This window comes from Monocercomonoides exilis, assembly GCF_001643675.1.
Source record: "Monocercomonoides exilis strain PA203 chromosome Unknown scaffold4-2303458, whole genome shotgun sequence".
In the NCBI taxonomy this organism is placed as follows: Eukaryota; Preaxostyla; order Oxymonadida; family Polymastigidae; genus Monocercomonoides; species Monocercomonoides exilis.
Window position 1 is genome coordinate 440,001 of NW_027150549.1, and position 18,562 is coordinate 458,562.

Here is an 18,562-nt window from a genome sequence, read left to right on the forward strand (position 1 = left end):
GAGAATTCAGATGTATGTGTTACTTCTTTCTGAGAAGATGGAACATTTTGCGTTGTTTCTAATGATTTGTCATTCTCATTTCTATCTTTATCTGTACTTCCATTTTCAATACTTTTTCTCTTATCCCCGTAAGAATCACTATTGCAATCACTATTACTGCAGACTTTGCCATCGTGCACAAACTCTTTGAACCACATAGCTATGTATTCTCTGAGCACATTAATATGAACAAATTGTAGCTTCATGCGGTTGTCCAAGTCAAGTTGAGAATTTCCATTTGGTGAACCATTCATCTCTCGCAAAATCACAACGTTCCGCTCATGTGTCAACAGCGCAAGCATTATAAGATCAGCATCGCTACCAAAGATGCAGTGCGATGTGGACGGATCGTAGCCCTTCTCCCGCCTCTTGTTGCGAATATACGATATGATTTTGTGCTCTCCTTCACCTGGAACATCGCTCCCAGAAATGATCACCTTCAGCCTTTCCCAAGCTTTATCTGTGCTCATTTTCATCTGCGCATAATATTTCACCCACTTTTTCAGTTTGCTCATAAATTCCGTTCCAGGTATGATGCAGTCGTCAGTAAAAACATGCTTTCCATTTTCAATTTCAATGTGAGCCTCTCGTGAATTTTGAGCTTCAAATGCAGTTCTATACCTGTTTCGCCTTTGCAGATGCATTTTCGCCCTTGGGGAAACTCCTAAATAACAATTTATAAATGAAAATTTCAAAAAAATAATTCTTCAAAATAATTTGAAATCAAGCCATCCATGGCAAAATAAACTAGCTTCTTTGGCCTTGCAGCTTGAAACAATCTGTCGAAAGTTCGAAAAACTTCGGTCATTACTTCTTCTTCTGAACAAATTTTACCAGATAATGATTCATAATTAAAAGAATCATAAACAATTCCATTTGCATCCAAGTATAAATTATCTTTCAAAAATCAGAGAGTAAATGTTAAATTTTGCAAAATTAAAAAAATTAAAAAATGAATTTGAAAATTTATTTGCAAGAAACCGATGTCAGGAACAGAGAAAGGATCAATTGGAGAAAGAATCAATGGAAAGCTTTCACTCATCCATCTATCATGAAAATAAAAAAATTTATCTCCAATAAAACTTAGCAAATATTCACGCCTAAAAAGCTTTGGTATCCCCATTTTTGAAACGTTGTTGGCCAATCAAAAAAAGAATTTTTAATATTTTTCGTTCATTGATCAAAAAAAAAAGTTTATGTTTTTTTAAATTAGCAAAGAAAAATGCTAACAAAAATTATCCAAATATCGTTTGACGAAAAATTCTAAACAGTTTAAAAAAACATTGGATGTTAAAAGATCGAATTTCTTGCACTCATAATTCTATAGAAAAAAAACTTTATGTCTTCCTGACAAATGAAGATATCGATCAGTTTCAAAAAAAAATGTTAATTTTCTGCCATATGAAAGATCATATGTTCGGTTAATAACCATCATTTTGCAGGATTTTCTACAAATCCGAAAGCAATCCAAATATTGGAATTGTTGGTCCAAAATGAGACATGGAAGCTTCAAAAAGACATTCAAGAAACTGAACATGCAGATTTAATATCTATTGTTTTCATAACTTCTGATCATCACCTTGTCCAAATTTTAATCAACTAAATCAAAAAGATCCAGTAGAAGCGGAATTGAAAGCGAGCAATCAGTCAAATGATGAGCGTCAAAGGGGCAGTTCTAAAGAATTATTTACTTTACTTGTGGATAGAATAAGTGAAGATGATAATCCTTTTCGCTCGATGTATGCCGCGATATTGTCGAATATCACAAGATATCCCGAGGTATTGAACTTGTTGTTTCACACAATAGGTGTTAGAAATGTCCCTACTAAAATGGAAGAGCACGATCCACGTTTTGATGCAGATATATCAATTTTGAGACTTGTAAACTGTTTTTTGAAATCATCTCAATATGCCGAAGAGGTGAAAAACTCAAAAGAAATAAAGTACAATTAGGTGATATGTTGCACTGGGTTACATCGGAGCTGATGAGCATATCATAACTTCAGAGTGCAGAGCTGTTCTCCTTCAAAGACAGAAAAGCCAAATGTTTCTTTATCCACTTCTTCAACAGCTTCTGCAAGCCTTCCTCGTCCGATGCTTATTGGAAATTTGATTCCTTTTATAAGGCATATTGATTTAATGCGTTGCGAAGGAATTATGTGCGCAATGCGCAACTGTATGGTGGAAGGAAGCTAACTGTTAAGATTCTTTGGCTCCTCTGCAAATCCATTTAGTTCATAAACTTCTTCTCCAACAGAAACATCGAAAGAAAAAGTCGAGCACTCTGATTTTGATCTGATAGCTTCGCTTCTCCAGACGATAGCTGATGAAGATGGAGGATATTGATCAGGTGATCTCGATGGATTGACTGACATTTTGTCTCAGAGACTGCCTCGCAACGCCTCCAAAGAGAAGATGAGAAAAATGACACAACAGCTTTCTTCCTCGTCAGATGGCACTGAAGCAAAAGGCAGTGCAGAATTCAAAGAGTATAAGTGGGGGGGTGGTCAGCGACGGAACAGGGTTGATTGGATGTGCAGGTAAAATGGTTGTTGCGGATTGAGCAATAAATGAGAGGCCGATAATCTCATCCTCTCCATATGAGCTGCACACAAGCAGTATGGATGAGATCAAGACAAAAGAGACGGACCCGTTCATCAGGAAAATGTGTGGGCAGGCGCTGCTGCTGGTTGTGCCATCGAAGGTGGGAAGGGAACGAGTGAAAGGATGTGGGTATGCGTATCCGATTATTCGCGAGTATCACAAAAACGAGACAAATGACGAAGCATTTGAGGCATTTGCGCAAGTTGTTGATATGATTATCAGAGAAGAGGTGAAAGAAGAGAAGGAGGATGGGGCAAAAGGAGAAAGCAGTGGAGATGGAAAAGAATCAAAAGCAATCGAGTCTGATTCAAGCAGACTCGAAAGCAATTCTGAAAAATCGAATGAAGCTGGAGATGCGAAAAGTTCATCTTCGTCATCATCATCATCTTCTTCTTCTTCTTCGAGTGGCGAAATGGTTACTCATGTTGAAGAAGGAGGGATTGTGCAAAATTATGCAGTTGTTGCATCGAAAGAAAAAGAGTCCACTCCTTTGCAATTTATCCCATTTCCAAAAATTATATTATTATTTATTTAATATTTTATTTATTTATTTATTTATTCTTAAGCAAGTTTTGGTTTTACATAACTATTGTAATATTTCTCGTTTCAAAAAAACTATTTCAATTCAATGAATTACACTAAGAACTATTTGTAAAAGAATTTTTTCCTTTCAAAATGGCATTTTTAAAAAGTGAATCAATTGTTATAAAAAGGAAACTATCACAACCAGGACGAAGTTTAATATTGGAATTTTGTTCCACACAACACTTTCAAAAAATTTTCACTATTTTTAAATATTAATATGCATTTCAGTGTAAAAACTAAAAACCTTTAATGAAATTACTGTGAAAAATTTTGAAAAAATCAATGATTTTTTCGTTAATAGTAGAATTTAGCAATTTGAAAATAACATGAAAGAGATATCTGTTAATAGCAATAAATATGAAAAACAGCTCCAATGTATTTCGAACATGTGAACAAGAAGTTTTTAGCCAATAGTTATTTTATTCAAAGAATTTTCAAAATTACTGAAAAATAAAAATTCCTAACGTTTCATCAGCAAACTCAAAAGCCGTTATTCTGCAAGAGCCACAGATGTTTGGAAAGAAAAGTTGTGATTAATGAAAATATATTATTATTATTATGAAAAATCTATTTTTCCCAAATTTTTTTGATCACTGAAAGAGCGTAATAAATATTTATCCAATTTCATTCCCTTTGTGAATTTATGAATTTGAATGACACAAAAATTAGAACAGGTTTATTTTCATAAAAATATTATGCTACGAAGATTACAAACTTTTTATACTAAAAATTTGAATTTTTGAAACAAAATCATGCACGAAAAATTCAACAACGAAATACATTTTTCTGCTTCATGAAAGACATTGGCTTCAGATGATTTTATAAGTGTGATCATTTTTTAATATTGATTTTTGTATATGAACTCTTCCTATTTTAGAACACAAAAAACAATTTTTAGAAATATTATATGAACTTAAAGACCACTCTACTGAGAAAGAAATACTCCAAATTGAAGAAATAAAAAATCTAACTAACAAAATGAAGCGCACAGAAATATTTCACATTCTTTCAATTGAAACGTTTAATGAAATTAATAAAATGTTTGAAGAAAAGATAATGTTGATAGAAAAAGTAATTTTGTTGTTAAAGCACATGGGATGTTGTAAAGTATTGAAACAAATGTTTAGCGATTGCTTTGAAAAATCTTCATTGAGCAAAACATTTGAGAAGATGATTATTGAAGAAGATCAGAAGAATGAAGAGAAAAACGAAAAGCTGCGAGCAGACCTTTGCGAATGCTATCTTATGGTTCGTGATAACTTCTTTTCATCAGATTTTGTTTCGAAATGCGTTCCTTGCATTCTAAAAATTGCGTTGAATAAAGAGGAAAGAGAAGAAACACGAAAAGAAGTGGAAATTGCTTTGGTGGCGTTGAGTAATATAGGGTATTGGGTGGTTTGATTTTATTTGAATTATTACATAACTTTTTTTTTGATACGTATTTGAATTAAAAAATAGAAAGTGGACGAGGAATTATATTTGAATGAAATCAAAGAGATTATCAATTATCATCAGGAGCATAGACATCTGACACGACTTTCGTATTAATCAGCTTGGGAGTTTTTGATACAAAGATTTTACAAGAATAGAAGTTTAAAGATATTGATAGCAGATGAGTTGCATTTTGCTGAAGAAGCTTCAAGGGAATTGAAAGAAATTGGAGAGAATGTTGATTGGAGAAAAAAGGGAAATTTTGTTGAAAATGGTAATAAATTGTTCACAATAAAAAGATGGGCACACAGTATAAAATCATATGTTTGCATTTGCTCACCAATTAAACTCGAATACACCGAGCTGTTTGCGTCCGTCATTCGGATGTGCAAGATTTCAAAGGATAACTATCATAAAATATTCAAAGAATATTTCCTGCTAATTATAGAAATTGTTGCAACAGAAACAGTAAAAATTGATAATTTGCTTTTGTGTGAAGCTGTTGATCTCTTTTTGGACTTGATGCCTCAAGTTTCGAACAACACACTGATCTCAGAAAATTGCATGAGATTCTTTATGTTTCTCTCAAAAGCATTGAGAAGAAAGTCAGATGAAGACTGCTCAGACACAATGCACAAACTATTCAAAAGCGTCATATTTGAAAAATTGGAGGAGAATGGATATGATGATATGTTTTTGATGTATGTTGGGATGCTTGGCCAATCCTATTTTGTTGATGATTTCAATCCAAACACAGTTAATTTTTTTGATTTTTATTTCTTCAAATGAATTGAAAAAAATTTTTTTCTTATTCCTGTTTTTGGAAATACTTATCGGACATTCTATTTATGTATGCATAATAAATTTGAACTGTTTTCATTAAAATACTTTCTTTTATTATGTTCAGCTGTGATACTTATAATTGTTGTTTTTTCCTTTTATTTCACACAAAATTCGATGTTGATAAATGTGCAGCAATAAAGTTGAGATTGTTTTAAGTTTCCTTTTTCTTTCAAGTAAAATTCACAACTTATTTTTCAGCCGAATTTGCAGAGTTATTTTCATTATTTATTGCTTTTTGAATCAAAAATGAAAAATTACCAGTAATTTTTTTCGAGAACAAACTGTGGATTCTTCTTTCTTTTTTCAAGTTTAAACATGTACACACACATTTTTATTACCATCGTTCAAAAACCCGGGAATTTTTCAAAAACCCGGATTTCAAGAAATAATGAAATCTGATCATCTCTTTCAAAAGCATTTTCAACAACATATTTATTTTCCATAAAGTATCGATAGTAATTTCCCATCCAAATTTTGATCATTTTCCGTTAAAATTCAATTCGCCTTGTTGAGAGAATCAATTTGAACTTTAACTCATTTCTCAATAAGAAATCAAAAAAAATCAACACCAGCATTTCCGTGAAGAACTTTTATTGTTCAATGAATACTTAACTATTGCATTTTTTTATTCACAAACAAAAAATCAATATTAATTCTCATATTTTTTTAATTATGATCAAAAATCAAACCCATATTAATGGCTATTACAAAAGAATTGTCGTTATCAGAGCTTAGGAAAAAGTTGGCAACCTCCGAAATAAGAAGGTTAAAAACAACATCTCAAAAAATATTTGAACTGCGGAAGGATCATGTTATAACAAGAAAAGTGGCTGTAGATTCTGGCACCATATCAAATGGCTCATGGTACAGAGGAATAGCGGCAGAGAAGCAGAAAAGGCAGGCAGGAGTGAACGGAAGACCACCAATTATTACACAAGATTTAATAGAAAAAATTGAGAATCAAGTTATTGTTCTTCTTTCAAAAGGTGAAACAATTAGAGTGAAGGACGTGCACAAAATGGTTTTTGTTTTTTTTTATCAAGGAAATTAATTTTTCTAAGTATTTTTAGATTGTGGAGCATCTTGAGCAATCATTGCGTGACGAAGAAGAGATAAAAATTCCAGGTTTAACTGCGGCGTATTACACGATTCAAAGAAGCAGTGTTTTGAAATCAGCGCTTTCCAAACCTTTAGACTCAGCAAAAATATCTTCACAATCATCAAGTGCCATTCAAAAATGGTTCGAAGAACTTCATCAGATTGTAAATGACAATGATATGAGTGAATCAGGAATATTTAATTTCGACGAAACTTCACTCCATTTTGGAGACAATTCTTGCAAACTAGTGGTTTGTTTGCAAAATCAGAAACCCCCTTCTACCCCGTTACCAAAAAAAACTTCAAACACAACTTTATGCCTTTGTGCATGCGCAGATGGCTCTTGTTTACCTTCTTATCTTCTTTGGCCAGCAAAAAAAACACCTTCAGAATTTCTCACACTTTCATCATTCAATATCAACTATATATTTACTTCATCTGGCTGGATCACAACAAAAATCTTCGAAAAAATAATGTGCGAAAACTGGCTAATTCAAATTGAAGAAAAAATGAAAAAAGGAGGAATAAAATCGTCGTTATTTCAAATGGATAATCATTCATCACACTGTAGTGAAGCCGTTGAAATTTTTGCAAAAAAAAGAAACATCATTATCAAGAAATTTCCACCAAATTTAACTCACTTGCTTCAACCGTGCGATAACTCAATATTTGCAAGGTTCAAAAAAACGTACAACAACAACTTCAAAACTTCATCTGATCGTTCTGCTTCTGCATTTCGCTCCGCTGTTTTTGACATCCTCCCAGAAGCACTTTCTGCAGCCACAACTCCATCAAATATAAAACATGCATTCAGGCAGACGGGCGTTTGGCCGGTCAAAGCTGCTCCTGTATTGGAAAGAATAAGCGGGGAACCAGAAAGAAACAAATAATTTTGTGTTAAAGAAAACAAAGAACGATTATATAGAATCATTTTTTCCAAAGAAAAAGAAATATGAAGAAAAAGCTATTGGGAACAAGAAAACTGATAAATAAATAGACTTAATAATTGAGAATGGAAAAGATGAAGAAAGAAAAAAAACTTCAGCAATCAGTGATGTGTCAATATTGATGAAGAAGAAAAAGAAACGAACTAGAAATGAATTTTTGAAATTGATGAGAAATGAAGAAAAGGATGAGATGGCTATGATGAATATATCAAAAAAAGAAAATAGAAATAAAAGCGAAAAGAAATTTTGGAGAAAATGTTTGAGGATTGAGTACAATGACGATGAAAGTGATGATGAAAATGCGAAGACGATTTGAAGCAAGATCTTTTAATAATAACGCTTTTCATTGTGAAATTTGTAGTTTGATATTCGATAAATCCAGATAAATTGCATTTCATCTTTTTGAAAAATTAAAAGGTTTGATTCTTTTATTAGAATTCCATTTGTTTCCTCATTTCATCAGACGCTATCGAATATTAGAATATTATCACAATTATAGGATTTTGTTGGAAAAAGCAAATGAAAATAGAAACAAATGATTTCATTCGTTGTGAATTATTCGTAAGAATAAATATTGATAAAACAAGTTTTAAGAAATAATTTTTGAAATATGCAATTCACAATAACTGAAAGAATAACAAAATAATTTTTGAAAAACATATATTTCTTTCTTAAAGAATGAACAATTCTTTCATTAACATATGAATTATCAACAGCTTGAACATCATTTAATTGTTGAATGCGTGTGAAAGTTAAATATCAAGAACGATTGAATGATCTTTCAATATGATGGATGTCCGGGTTTTTGAAAAATTCCCGGGTTTTTGAACGATGGTAATTTGGTTTCTGTTTCTGAGTGTAATAACCAAAGAAACTCATATTTTTATTATTTCTATTTTGCAATCAGAAATATATTAATGTATTTGCATACAAAAAAAATTCGTCGAAAAATTTTGAACTAATTAAAAATGTTAAGGGCATTTTCCAAAAATTAAACGTAAAATAATTGTGTATTTCAAGTATTTTCCAAAAAAGTGCATTTTGACAATATGTCGAAAGTATATGATGCATCATTTAATCATTCTAATACCTCTATAACTAAACGTAAATCATATAAGCCACTTAGATCTTTATCTCCAACTCCAACGCGCGTAACATCGACATCAGAAATAAAAAGCGCATCACTCATTCGTTCTCGTACTCCTCCTTCATCGTTTTCAAAAATTGATTTTTCTTTTCGTCCTTTGAGCATTACGAATGAACGAAAGTCATTTTTTGATGATAATTCACGTTATTCATTGTCTCGCTCTTTTGAATTTCAAAAACAAACAAGAGGACGAAAATTTAAAAATGGAGATGCAATTCATAATTCGTTTGACATTAGTTCAATTTCGCAATCGTTTCAAAAAGAATCAACGACTGAAAAAGAATTATCCAGGAATTCAAAGCAGACATTTAACAAAAATGACCAACATGAGCATACACATTCCTTTGAAGAATTGCTTCAAGAAAAATTGAATCCAACTCAAAAACTTTTTATTAACAATCCAAAACTCTCAAAAAAGCGTTTGTCAAACAATGACAGTGCTCATAATTTTGAAATTTTTGATTCACAAAATGATGCGTTAATAGAAACAAGTCGAACTGTTACATCTATATCCACACCAAGAAGTCATCTGAAAGTATCTCCCACAGATCTTGAAGAATTTAGCACCACTGATCAACGCAAAAATGATTTTGAAATGAGGCCAACAAAAAATTTAAAAAGTCAATCGAAGCATAAAGCCGTCCCGTTAATACGTTCATTTTCCACATCTGCATTGTACGCATCTGGATCTGCAAAGCGTATGTCAAATGATGATGAAAGCAAAAACAAACAAGAAAGGGTAGCTTCCTCAAAATCATTCATTGATCGATTGAACCAAACTCATTCGATGACTCCAACATCAAAAAGCACGCGAAAGTTGCTCCATACTTCAACAGATGACAAGCAGGATGCGATATCTTCATCCTTGCCTTTCATGCAAACAAAAGATGGACTGCAAAAAAGAGAAGGTAAAAGGAATGAAGAGCTCAATTACAATGAGATAAATTCTAAGCACAGAGAACAAAAAGATCTAATTGCAAACACGAAGACAGAAGAAAACGATAAGAAGCTCCATTTTTCATCTGGTTCAACGGAAGGAAGCAGCAGAGCCTTTGAGCTGAGTGCGAATGAGCAGTTCAAAAAGACTTCATCACGCGCAAAAAGCCCATCACGTGTGCAGTTCATGTTAGACTCATCGCTTTCTGCTGATTCTTTGGCAGGCACCACTCCTTCAACGACGGCAACAGCCACGACAAACTCCTCCTTTTCCTCTTCTCCTTCGTATCGCTCATTTCACATCTCAGAGGCATCATCATCAACAACAACATCAACAGCATCTTCTTCTTCTGCAACATTATCTTCCACTTCAGCCGCTTCACATTCCACTTCGTCTGTATCTCCCTCAACTCCCACGGCTGCTCTCAACAAACACAAAGCAAATGCATCTCATCCATCAACCATTTCACACCCGTCGCATTTGGGCATCTTCTCCACTCCACTTTTGTCCACCACATCTTCTTTCTCGCTCCGCAAACAAACAACTCCTTCTTCTCAGTCTTCAATTCATCGCTCACATAAAATGTCTCCAATGGCATCCGCCTCATCATCATCGTCTTCTTCTTCTGCTTCTGCAAACTCTTCATCTTCGCGTGGTGCTTCTCCCACACCAACACCAACATCTTCTTCCTCTTCTTTTTCTTCCTCTTCTTCAGCTCTCCTCACTCCAACGCCAAACTCCACATCTACACCTTTGACTAGTTCTCATTTGACTGCACAATCTGTCTTGTCTACGCCATCATCATCGCCTTTTTCCTTGTCATTAACCTTCACCCCGTCTTCTTCTTCTTCTTCTTCTTCTTCTTCTTCTTCTTCTTCTTCTTCTCTGCTGTCTTCCTCATTACGCTCTTCTCATTCTTTGAACAGTTCTGCACTTTCCACTTCATCCTTGCTTTCTTCATCGCAGCCACTCCCAACAGCCGAAGAGCTTCTAAACAGCATCCGCAAGCGCGTTCAGGAGAAGCTCGAGAAAAGCAAGCAAAATGCTGCCAAGCCAAAAAAGCAAGAAAATGATGAGTATTTGAAGGAATCTCAGAGTAATGGTGTCACATTCAAGGAGATTAATAGCCATTCAAATGAGATTGGAGCAGGAGAAAACGACTTTTCATCAACAATCAAGAAAAAAGGCGAAAATTTTCATGGAACAAAACAGAAAAAGGAGCTTCGTAGCTTGTTGAGTTTTGAAAAGGAAAATAGAAAAGAACAGAGAATTGCATATGAGTCATTTGATGACGAGCCAGTAACACCAAAAGGAACAGACGAGGATGAAGAAATCATCTTAACTCCGAAGCGCCAAGAGCATCCTTCTGCGAGAGGCAGAAAAGGAGACAGAGGAACAGCAGAAGTTCGAAATTCGCCAAGTCGGAAAAGCCCAAGCAAGCGAAATGCTCGAAAGGACAATAGTGAGAAAAGAATTGAGATGACTGAAGAAGAAAACGATGATGATTGGCTGGAAAGAATGCTTAGAGAGCGAGAGAAAGACAAGAAAGAGGAGCAAAATGCAGCGAAGAAAAAGAAGGAAAGCAAAGCGAGCAAATCGCCAGCCAAAAAAGTGAAGGAGCAAACGCGCAAAATGAAAGAAGAGCGAATAGAAGATGACAACAAGAATTCGCTCTTTCATGCAAACAAAGAAGAAGAGGAAGCAAATAATTATAACAATTACATTGACGATGATGGTGAGGCAGACGAGGAAGATGCAGAAAATGCAACAGGTTTCTTTTCGAATCCTCGCCTAATGATATCTCCTTCTCTGGTGTCTGAAAAGGAAAAGAGGAAAGATGCTACAGAAGTCAAGTCTTCAACAGCGAAAAACGCATTTAATCTCAAAACAGGATCTGAACGAGCAGAAGGAATGAACAAGAAGACAGAAGAGAGAAAGAGTAAAAAGGAAAAAAATGATGATGTTTTGGAAGATGATCTCTTTGATGAGATTGTCATTTCTGAGATAACGAACGATACAAAAGATGAAGTCAATACGCAAAAGCTTAATTCGAGCCCTGTCAGAGAAGAGAAGAACAAGTTTTCAGAATTAGCAGACAAACAAAAACTTCAGAAAATTCGTGCAGAATCCCCAAAGAAGAAGCAGAAGAAGATGAACGAACAAGGAGCAATATCTTCTCAAGCACCGAATTCATCATCATCATCATCTTCTTCTTCTTCTTCTTCCGCTTCACTCATTATACCCTCACTTAACATGTCTCAACTTCCCACAGTCTCCTCATTTGGATCTCCTCTCAAAAACACTCCTGCATCCAAAGCATTTCTTTCTCCAGAAGAAGACGCTCTGTCTGCCTCTCCTCCTCTTCACATTCGCGAGCCTCCTTCTCATTCTCCTCCGAACTTCCATCCATTTCCTGTCACTTCCAACAACCAGCTGCTGCCCAAAGCGCCTCTTCAGCCACAGACAGAAACACTAAAAAGCGAAGCACAAAGCAGAAATGCAGCTCAGAACGAACACACAGCTGACTCTGTTTCTCCGCTTTCTTCTCCTCCTCATTCTTCCACATCGCTCAATTCATCGTTTCATTCATCTCACACACAACAATCGTCATCAACACCAACACCAACAACATCTTCACCACAGTCATCACCACCTCCATCTCAGTTACCTTCTTCTTCTTCTTCTTCTTCTCAGTTTTCCCATTCAACGCTCTTATCTCACTACAGCTCGCCTTTTGCCTTCGACTATCTTCCGCCCGCCTCTCCTCGCTCGCCTCGCTCACCTCGTTCACCTCGCTCTCCACCTCAGCAGACATCTCCTCTCTTTTCATTCCACACACCCTCTTCAACTTCTCACGCTGATTGTACCTCAACTGCCACACAGCCCATTTCACTCTCACAGTCATCGCCTCTTTCTGCTGATGGATTCACATCTCCAACGACACATCACTCGCATAATGGCTCCACTTCTCCCGCGTCTCCCCTTTCACCCAGATCGCCTAGATCACCCCAATCACCCCAGTCACCCCAATCACCAAGATCACCCAGATCGCCTGGCACGCCAAAGTCGCCTCCGAAAGAGCTGACTCTGGCGCATGTGGAGATTATGACACACGCCGGAATGATCGGCTGGGCAGTCGCCCCGCAGACAGACGAGGCAGCCATTGACGCGCTGATGCAGGAAAGCATTCGGAAAATCATGTTTGGGGAAGAAATATGTGTTGTCAGTGAAGTCGATGAAGATGGGCAAGAAGAAGAAGAAGAAGAAGAAGACATGTTTGATGATTATCTCAAAGAACAAAGGGCTTCCATAAGAACAGAATCGTCTTCCCAGTCTGAAATGCCCAGAAGCGAAGAAAAAGTGGAAATGTGCCGCCAGACGAAGTTACTGCTTGGAGAAGACAGAACAGAATCAATTGAGAAAAATTCATTAAAGCAAAGTAATAAGCATGCAATTGAAAGATTGTCTTTGACTGGGACTGAACACAACGAAAAGACTCGCTTTTCTCCGACCGTTTCAGACACGAAAGAATCGTCTACGAGCAGCCGCAAAAGTTTGAGTGCAAATTCTGAGTCTAATGCATCATCAGACCAACTGCTGCAGAAACTATCAGAAAGAATTGAATTGTACAAGAAAACTTATTTGTATGCAATCACTTTGAGTAAATTTTGAATATCAATTAACTTATTATTATTGATTTTCTTTTTTAAAACTTGCTCTATGCATTTGGCTTCAGGAAAAGAGGATAGGTAATTTACATCGACTTGAGAAAACTTTTCCTTATCATTTCCCCTCAAAGTGTTTCTTCCAAACTGATGCCAATTCAATTGTTCCCCAAATCCTCATTATGCTTTTTATGTTTCCATTTAATTTTTTAGCAGGAAACTTTTCAAAGATTTCAAGGAACTTGAATATTTGTAATATTCCAATTATTAGTTTTGTTTGACAACTTTTCAGATTTCAGTTGGATGTGATTAGTCATCCTAAATATTACGCGTTTAGTTGTGCATTTTGCTAATCTACAACTTCCTCATATATTTCTCATTTTTCTCAGGGTTTTGTATTATTTTTTGCATTTGAATAATCTGTAGCTTTCGAAAAATATAATGGTTGAGTTTTTTCATTGATATTAGAAAGTTTCCTTCTAATGTCGAGCAGCGAGCTGGATTTAAAGGCAAGTAAATTAGAGCGAGAAGCAGAAAGTAAGTCGCATGGATTTTTTAAAAATTTCTCAAAATCAGCTGAGTTATACGTCAAAGCAGCTGAAACTTACAAAATGTCGAAAAATCGTGTGAAATAAAACACTTCGTACTATTATTCACAAATAAATTTTTTTATGACAATTATACATTAATATTATTAACAATTATTTCATGGCTTTACAGGAGATTTATCCGCAAAATGTTATAAAAATGCTGCTGACATGTTGAAACAAACTGAAAAGGATGATAAATATAATAGTATTCGAAAAAACCTTTGCAATGCTGCTGACATGTTGAAGACATATGATTATGTTGGTTTGATTATTATTGCAAAAAATATATTTTTCAACAATTATATAAAAAACTTATTCCATTAAAAGAGACATTAAAAATTTTGAAAGAAATCGAAGAGATTGATAGATCGATAATGCCAAATCCAATGGCCCTAATTACAACAGAAATTGAAATTGGAGAAATGCATTTTCAGCTTGCTCAATATGACGATGCAAGACAATATTATGAATCAGCTGCAGAACGACTTGACGCAGAAGGAGAAAAACCGTTTGAAGCTTTTTATTTATAATTTCTTTGCATGAATAATAAATTCATCGTGTCATTTAAATTGATATTAAGAACGAAGGCTTCTCAGTGCTATAAACAGCTTGGATTAATTCAAGCAAAACATTTACGCAATTACGCAGCAGCAGCAAAGAGTTTTAAGAAGGCAACTGTTTGACTTTGTTCTTTGCTTTTGAAGTTGTTGTTCAATTAACTCTTTCTATTTGTTGATGCTTCGCAAATTCATTAAAAAAAACGTGAACAACAAAGGAATTATATTTGAAAAACACGCTGACGCAAAGCGCTGCAACAGAGATAATCTTCAATTACGGATTGTGTCTTATTGCAGCAGAGATTATGGGCAGCACAGACGAAGGAAGCTCAAGCTCATCTTCCCCTTCAAGTTCAGAAAGCACCACTCCAGTCTGTGCTATTATTTCAGCTGCTTCTTTTTCTATTGCTTTCGATTTTGTGTCAAATGACATATTTTTGTTTCATTATATTCTGTTTCAAAACGCTTTGTCGATGTGAATTTGTTCTTTTACCCGTCACATTTTTTGATGTGCCAACAAATAAAGGACTTCAATAAGCTTGCAACTGCTCTTTCTCAACATCCTTTCAATGAGACTTCATTCACATTTCAACGTCATTCTGGTTTTTTAAACGTTTGCTTTTCGTGTTTTATTCAATTTTCTTTTTCTTTCTTTCTTTCTTTCTTTCTTTCTTTCTTTCTCTCTCTCTCTCTCTCTCTCTCTCTCTCTCTCTCTCTCTCTCTCTCTCTCTTTCTCTCTCTCTCTATTTCTATTTCTATTTCTATCTCTCTCTCTATCTCTATCTCTCTTTCTCTTTCTCTCATACGTACATTTTTGTCTTTGATGTGTGCGTGTGTGAATTTATTTGCTAATATGACACACCAAATAGAAAACAATCTCTGCCTTAAAAGAAGACAGCGCAGAAAATTACAAAGCAGCTATTGGATACTTATGCACAACAGTTACTATTTCTGATTTACAGACAGATTTGATGCTTTTGTATGCAATTTTTTGAATGCTTATGCTTTTCATTATTTCCCATATTGCATTGTATGTCATCTGTAGAATAAGAAAATATCTCGAACACACGTTACCTTCTGAAGAAAGCAGCGGATTGTGATTTTTTAATTGTAAATATGAATATTTCTATATTGTCAATTATTGTTTAACTTTTCAATGCTATTTTTATCACTATTTTAACTGAATAGGCTTTATTTAATTCAGGGAAGCTTATTATGAAAAATTTTTTATTTTTTAATTTTTTCAAAATAGTTTTGATTTTTATTTTTTAAATAGTCTTACATAACTATCAAATTTTTGAAACTTAAGCTAATTAATATACATTATGATCTTTATTGCTATTTGGTTCGTGCTAACCTGTTTTGTTTAAAATTCTCATCTTTTGTAAAATGCAAAAACACATAAAAATAAAGGCTTCATTCTATTTTTGATCAAGAAAATGCAAACTGATTTAAAGCAACTCCAATTAAAAGCAAATATCGTCAAACGAACAATAAAAGATACATCATCTTACACAAGCGAAATCGTTGACTTGAAGAGACAAATTGAAAGCATGAAGGAAAGACACGAAGACGAACATGATATTCACAAACGAGTTTGATTCAGCATTTATGCTCTAAATTTTTCGAGTTTAATTTTTATGAACGCAATTCATAGGAAGAATGTTTGGCTGAGACCGTTCAGATGATTCCAGACTGCAAGCAAAGATTAGAAGCGGCTTTGAGTCAACTTTCTGCTCTAATTGTTTGTTTTCATCTCTTTTTATTTCAAACTCCTGTCAATTATCAATTTATTTGGGACTTTATTTTCAGGATGCCGTTCCAGAGACTGAGACAGCTACTGTGGAAAGTGAAATATTCAAAGATGCGACTCAAATTCAACAACAGGCAGCCCAATTGCTTGAATCATTCGACGCATTAGCAATGTGACATTAATTCTTGTTATTATATTTTTATTTTAAAATCAACTGAATCATTCATTTATTTTTCATTATAAAGGGAAACGATCAAATAAAAATGAAAATTTCCCATGAACATAACATAAATACAATAATTCAATTTGTAACTCACACATCAGCAACAATTGGAGTTTCAATTTTTAATTCATACATTACAGAAAAGTTGTTTGTTATCGAAAATTTGCAAATAATATTATTTGAGTTTTAAATTTAAAATGTTAGTATAAAATTATTAGGTAAAAAGCCAGATTTATGCATTTCTATAGCTGTTCCTTTGCTTGGAAATTTAACTTCATTTTTTTGGAACTTTTGCAGTGTGAAAGTTATTTTTTCAAAAATTAAACTTTTTTCATTGCTTTCAGTTGTAAAATTCAAAGAAAAGGCTTATTCAGTACGATTAACAAGAGATCAATTTTGGAGAAATGCACTTTGTGGATTTTATTTTTTCATTGCAATGTTTTTAGCAAATTATGCTGCAAAATACCTTTCATTTCCTTTGAAAATAATATTTTCAAGCGCAAAAATTCTTATAGGTTTTCAAAGTTTATTTTTTTAAATGCATTTCCTTTTCTTTGTGATTTAGCGATGCCATCATCATTTATAATCAATGGAAAAAAAGGAGTATCACCAAACACCATATTTGGATATTCAAAAGAAGAAGTTTTTGTTTCTGTTGGACTTTTTTTGGGGCTCACAACCATGCTGCTTCCAATTGGTTCTGTTAAAGGACTCAGAGAAGGATTTTCATGGATTGGGGTTCTTATGATGTTCATCTCCACAAACACAAACTGCTTTTTTGACGAACTTCAGTCAAAACTTATCAAAGAGAGGTTTTGTTATGAAAATGACTTCTTTATTAAAGCTTTAATAATTATTTCTAATTCATTCTAAAATCAAACGATCACATTTCCCCCCTTTTCAATTATTTGACAGCAATCTGTCAATGACAGTTGTATTAATGTGGAACACTTTAGCAACTTGTTTCTTTTTAACAGTCAGTATGGATGCTTTGTTTTGTCATTCGTTTTTATCTCACTTTTCTTGATTTGTAATATTTTGCTTTTACAGCTCTCCTTTTTACTGGATGTGTTCCTTGTCTCATTAAGCTGATGATGGACCATCCAATGCTTGTTGCACTTTTATTTCTCATTTGTTCTTCGCATGTAGTCTCCCAAGTTTGCAAAAATTCTTTCTCTCTTTGTATTTCATTTTATCTCTTAAACCTAAAAAAAAAATTCAATAACATTGATTTTTCTTTCATTTTATTGATGCAACTCTAATTTTTATCAAAGATTTTGATTGTAACCTTGAAACAAAAATACGGCATTTGGTGGAAAAATATAGCAACTTCCCTTCGAAAAGTATTTTCTTCATTATTTTACAACTTTACCTCAATTCTTTTTTTGATTGCATGCAAATGCATTGCAAATAATCATTCTATGCTTTTTTTAGTGTCTGTCGCTTGTGGTTTCAATTCTGTTTTTTGGCCACATTGTTACCATTCAACAGCTTCTGGGGATAATTATTGTGTGCCATTTATATTTAAAGTTAGCAAATGTTCATTCTTCTTCGTTCCTTTTCCTCCTCCTCCTCTTCTTCTTCTTCTTCTTCTTCTTACTCCTCCTCCTCTATTCTTGCAGGTTTGCGGATGTGTCTTCTGGGCTGGAAATGTGGAATTAAAAAAGAAAAGCAAAGAAAAAGAAAAGCAAGACGAAAACGAGCAAAATCTATTTCCAAAATTACCAACTATTTTGACACCGAAGTTTTCATATTCGTCAAAAATATATTTTCCTTCAAGTAGTTCGGAATCTCCTTCAAAGTCGCCAGGTTTGGACACATATCCGTATTTCAACGGTGATGCTGAAGAAGATGGCAAAGAGTCAGAGACGCCAATCGAAGATAGCTTTGAAAGGAATACAACAGCTGTTGAAATGAATGAAATAGCAACTTGAACATCCTTATTGAGACTGTATTTATTTGCATGTTTTCAAAAGTTGGTATTTCAATTTTATACGGCAAAGATATCATGGACAAATTGAAGAAGTATTTTGGAAGATCGTATTTTGGAGCATTGTTGTTATTATAAATCTGTCAACAATGAGCGAAAATTGAATTTTTCCTTTTTCAGGAATAGTGCCATTTCGTAAATTAACTAGTTTTC

At 34.2% G+C, this 18,562-nt stretch overlaps 7 protein-coding genes across 7 annotated transcripts in view; 6 read left to right on the top strand and 1 right to left on the bottom strand.

The window, feature by feature from the left end:
* MONOS_13383 (putative 5'-3' exoribonuclease 1) overlaps positions 1-683 on the bottom strand; it is a gene marked incomplete at both ends in the record, with an annotated part of 8,586 nt that extends 7,903 nt beyond the window's left edge. The window contains one exon of the mRNA XM_067866078.1: positions 1-683. This exon is cut by the window's left edge and continues 1,115 nt beyond it. Coding sequence (XP_067734595.1) covers positions 1-683 — 683 coding nt within the window.
* A 1,976-nt stretch (positions 684-2,659) lies between these two features.
* On the top strand, positions 2,660-3,178 carry MONOS_13384 (uncharacterized protein; the record flags this gene model as incomplete). The annotated part of the gene is made up of 1 exon (XM_067866079.1): positions 2,660-3,178. One exon carries the CDS (start codon positions 2,660-2,662, stop codon positions 3,176-3,178), a length of 519 nt encoding a protein of 172 aa, XP_067734596.1.
* Positions 3,179-4,347: 1,169 nt separating this feature from the next.
* On the top strand, positions 4,348-4,711 carry MONOS_17012 (uncharacterized protein; the record flags this gene model as incomplete). Its single annotated transcript, XM_067869892.1, has 2 exons — positions 4,348-4,613; positions 4,687-4,711. The coding sequence occupies 2 exons, from the start codon at positions 4,348-4,350 to the stop codon at positions 4,709-4,711; spliced, it is 291 nt and encodes a 96-aa protein (XP_067734597.1).
* A 4,578-nt stretch (positions 4,712-9,289) lies between these two features.
* Positions 9,290-13,303, top strand: MONOS_13008 (uncharacterized protein; the record flags this gene model as incomplete). The annotated part of the gene is made up of 1 exon (XM_067865680.1): positions 9,290-13,303. One exon carries the CDS (start codon positions 9,290-9,292, stop codon positions 13,301-13,303), a length of 4,014 nt encoding a protein of 1,337 aa, XP_067734598.1.
* Positions 13,304-13,778: 475 nt separating this feature from the next.
* On the top strand, positions 13,779-15,543 carry MONOS_13009p1 (uncharacterized protein; the record flags this gene model as incomplete). The annotated part of the gene is made up of 8 exons (XM_067865681.1): positions 13,779-13,920; positions 14,017-14,148; positions 14,214-14,394; positions 14,467-14,563; positions 14,662-14,814; positions 14,970-15,056; positions 15,313-15,422; positions 15,489-15,543. 8 exons carry the CDS (start codon positions 13,779-13,781, stop codon positions 15,541-15,543), a joined length of 957 nt encoding a protein of 318 aa, XP_067734599.1.
* A 339-nt stretch (positions 15,544-15,882) lies between these two features.
* Positions 15,883-16,372, top strand: MONOS_13009p2 (putative tubulin-specific chaperone A; the record flags this gene model as incomplete). Its single annotated transcript, XM_067865682.1, has 3 exons — positions 15,883-16,038; positions 16,101-16,187; positions 16,256-16,372. The coding sequence occupies 3 exons, from the start codon at positions 15,883-15,885 to the stop codon at positions 16,370-16,372; spliced, it is 360 nt and encodes a 119-aa protein (XP_067734600.1).
* Positions 16,373-16,459: 87 nt separating this feature from the next.
* Positions 16,460-18,353, top strand: MONOS_13009p3 (uncharacterized protein; the record flags this gene model as incomplete). Its single annotated transcript, XM_067865683.1, has 9 exons — positions 16,460-16,566; positions 16,624-16,715; positions 16,764-16,934; positions 16,985-17,231; positions 17,335-17,399; positions 17,470-17,576; positions 17,694-17,762; positions 17,854-17,928; positions 18,042-18,353. 9 exons carry the CDS (start codon positions 16,460-16,462, stop codon positions 18,351-18,353), a joined length of 1,245 nt encoding a protein of 414 aa, XP_067734601.1.
* Positions 18,354-18,562: the final 209 nt, after the last annotated feature.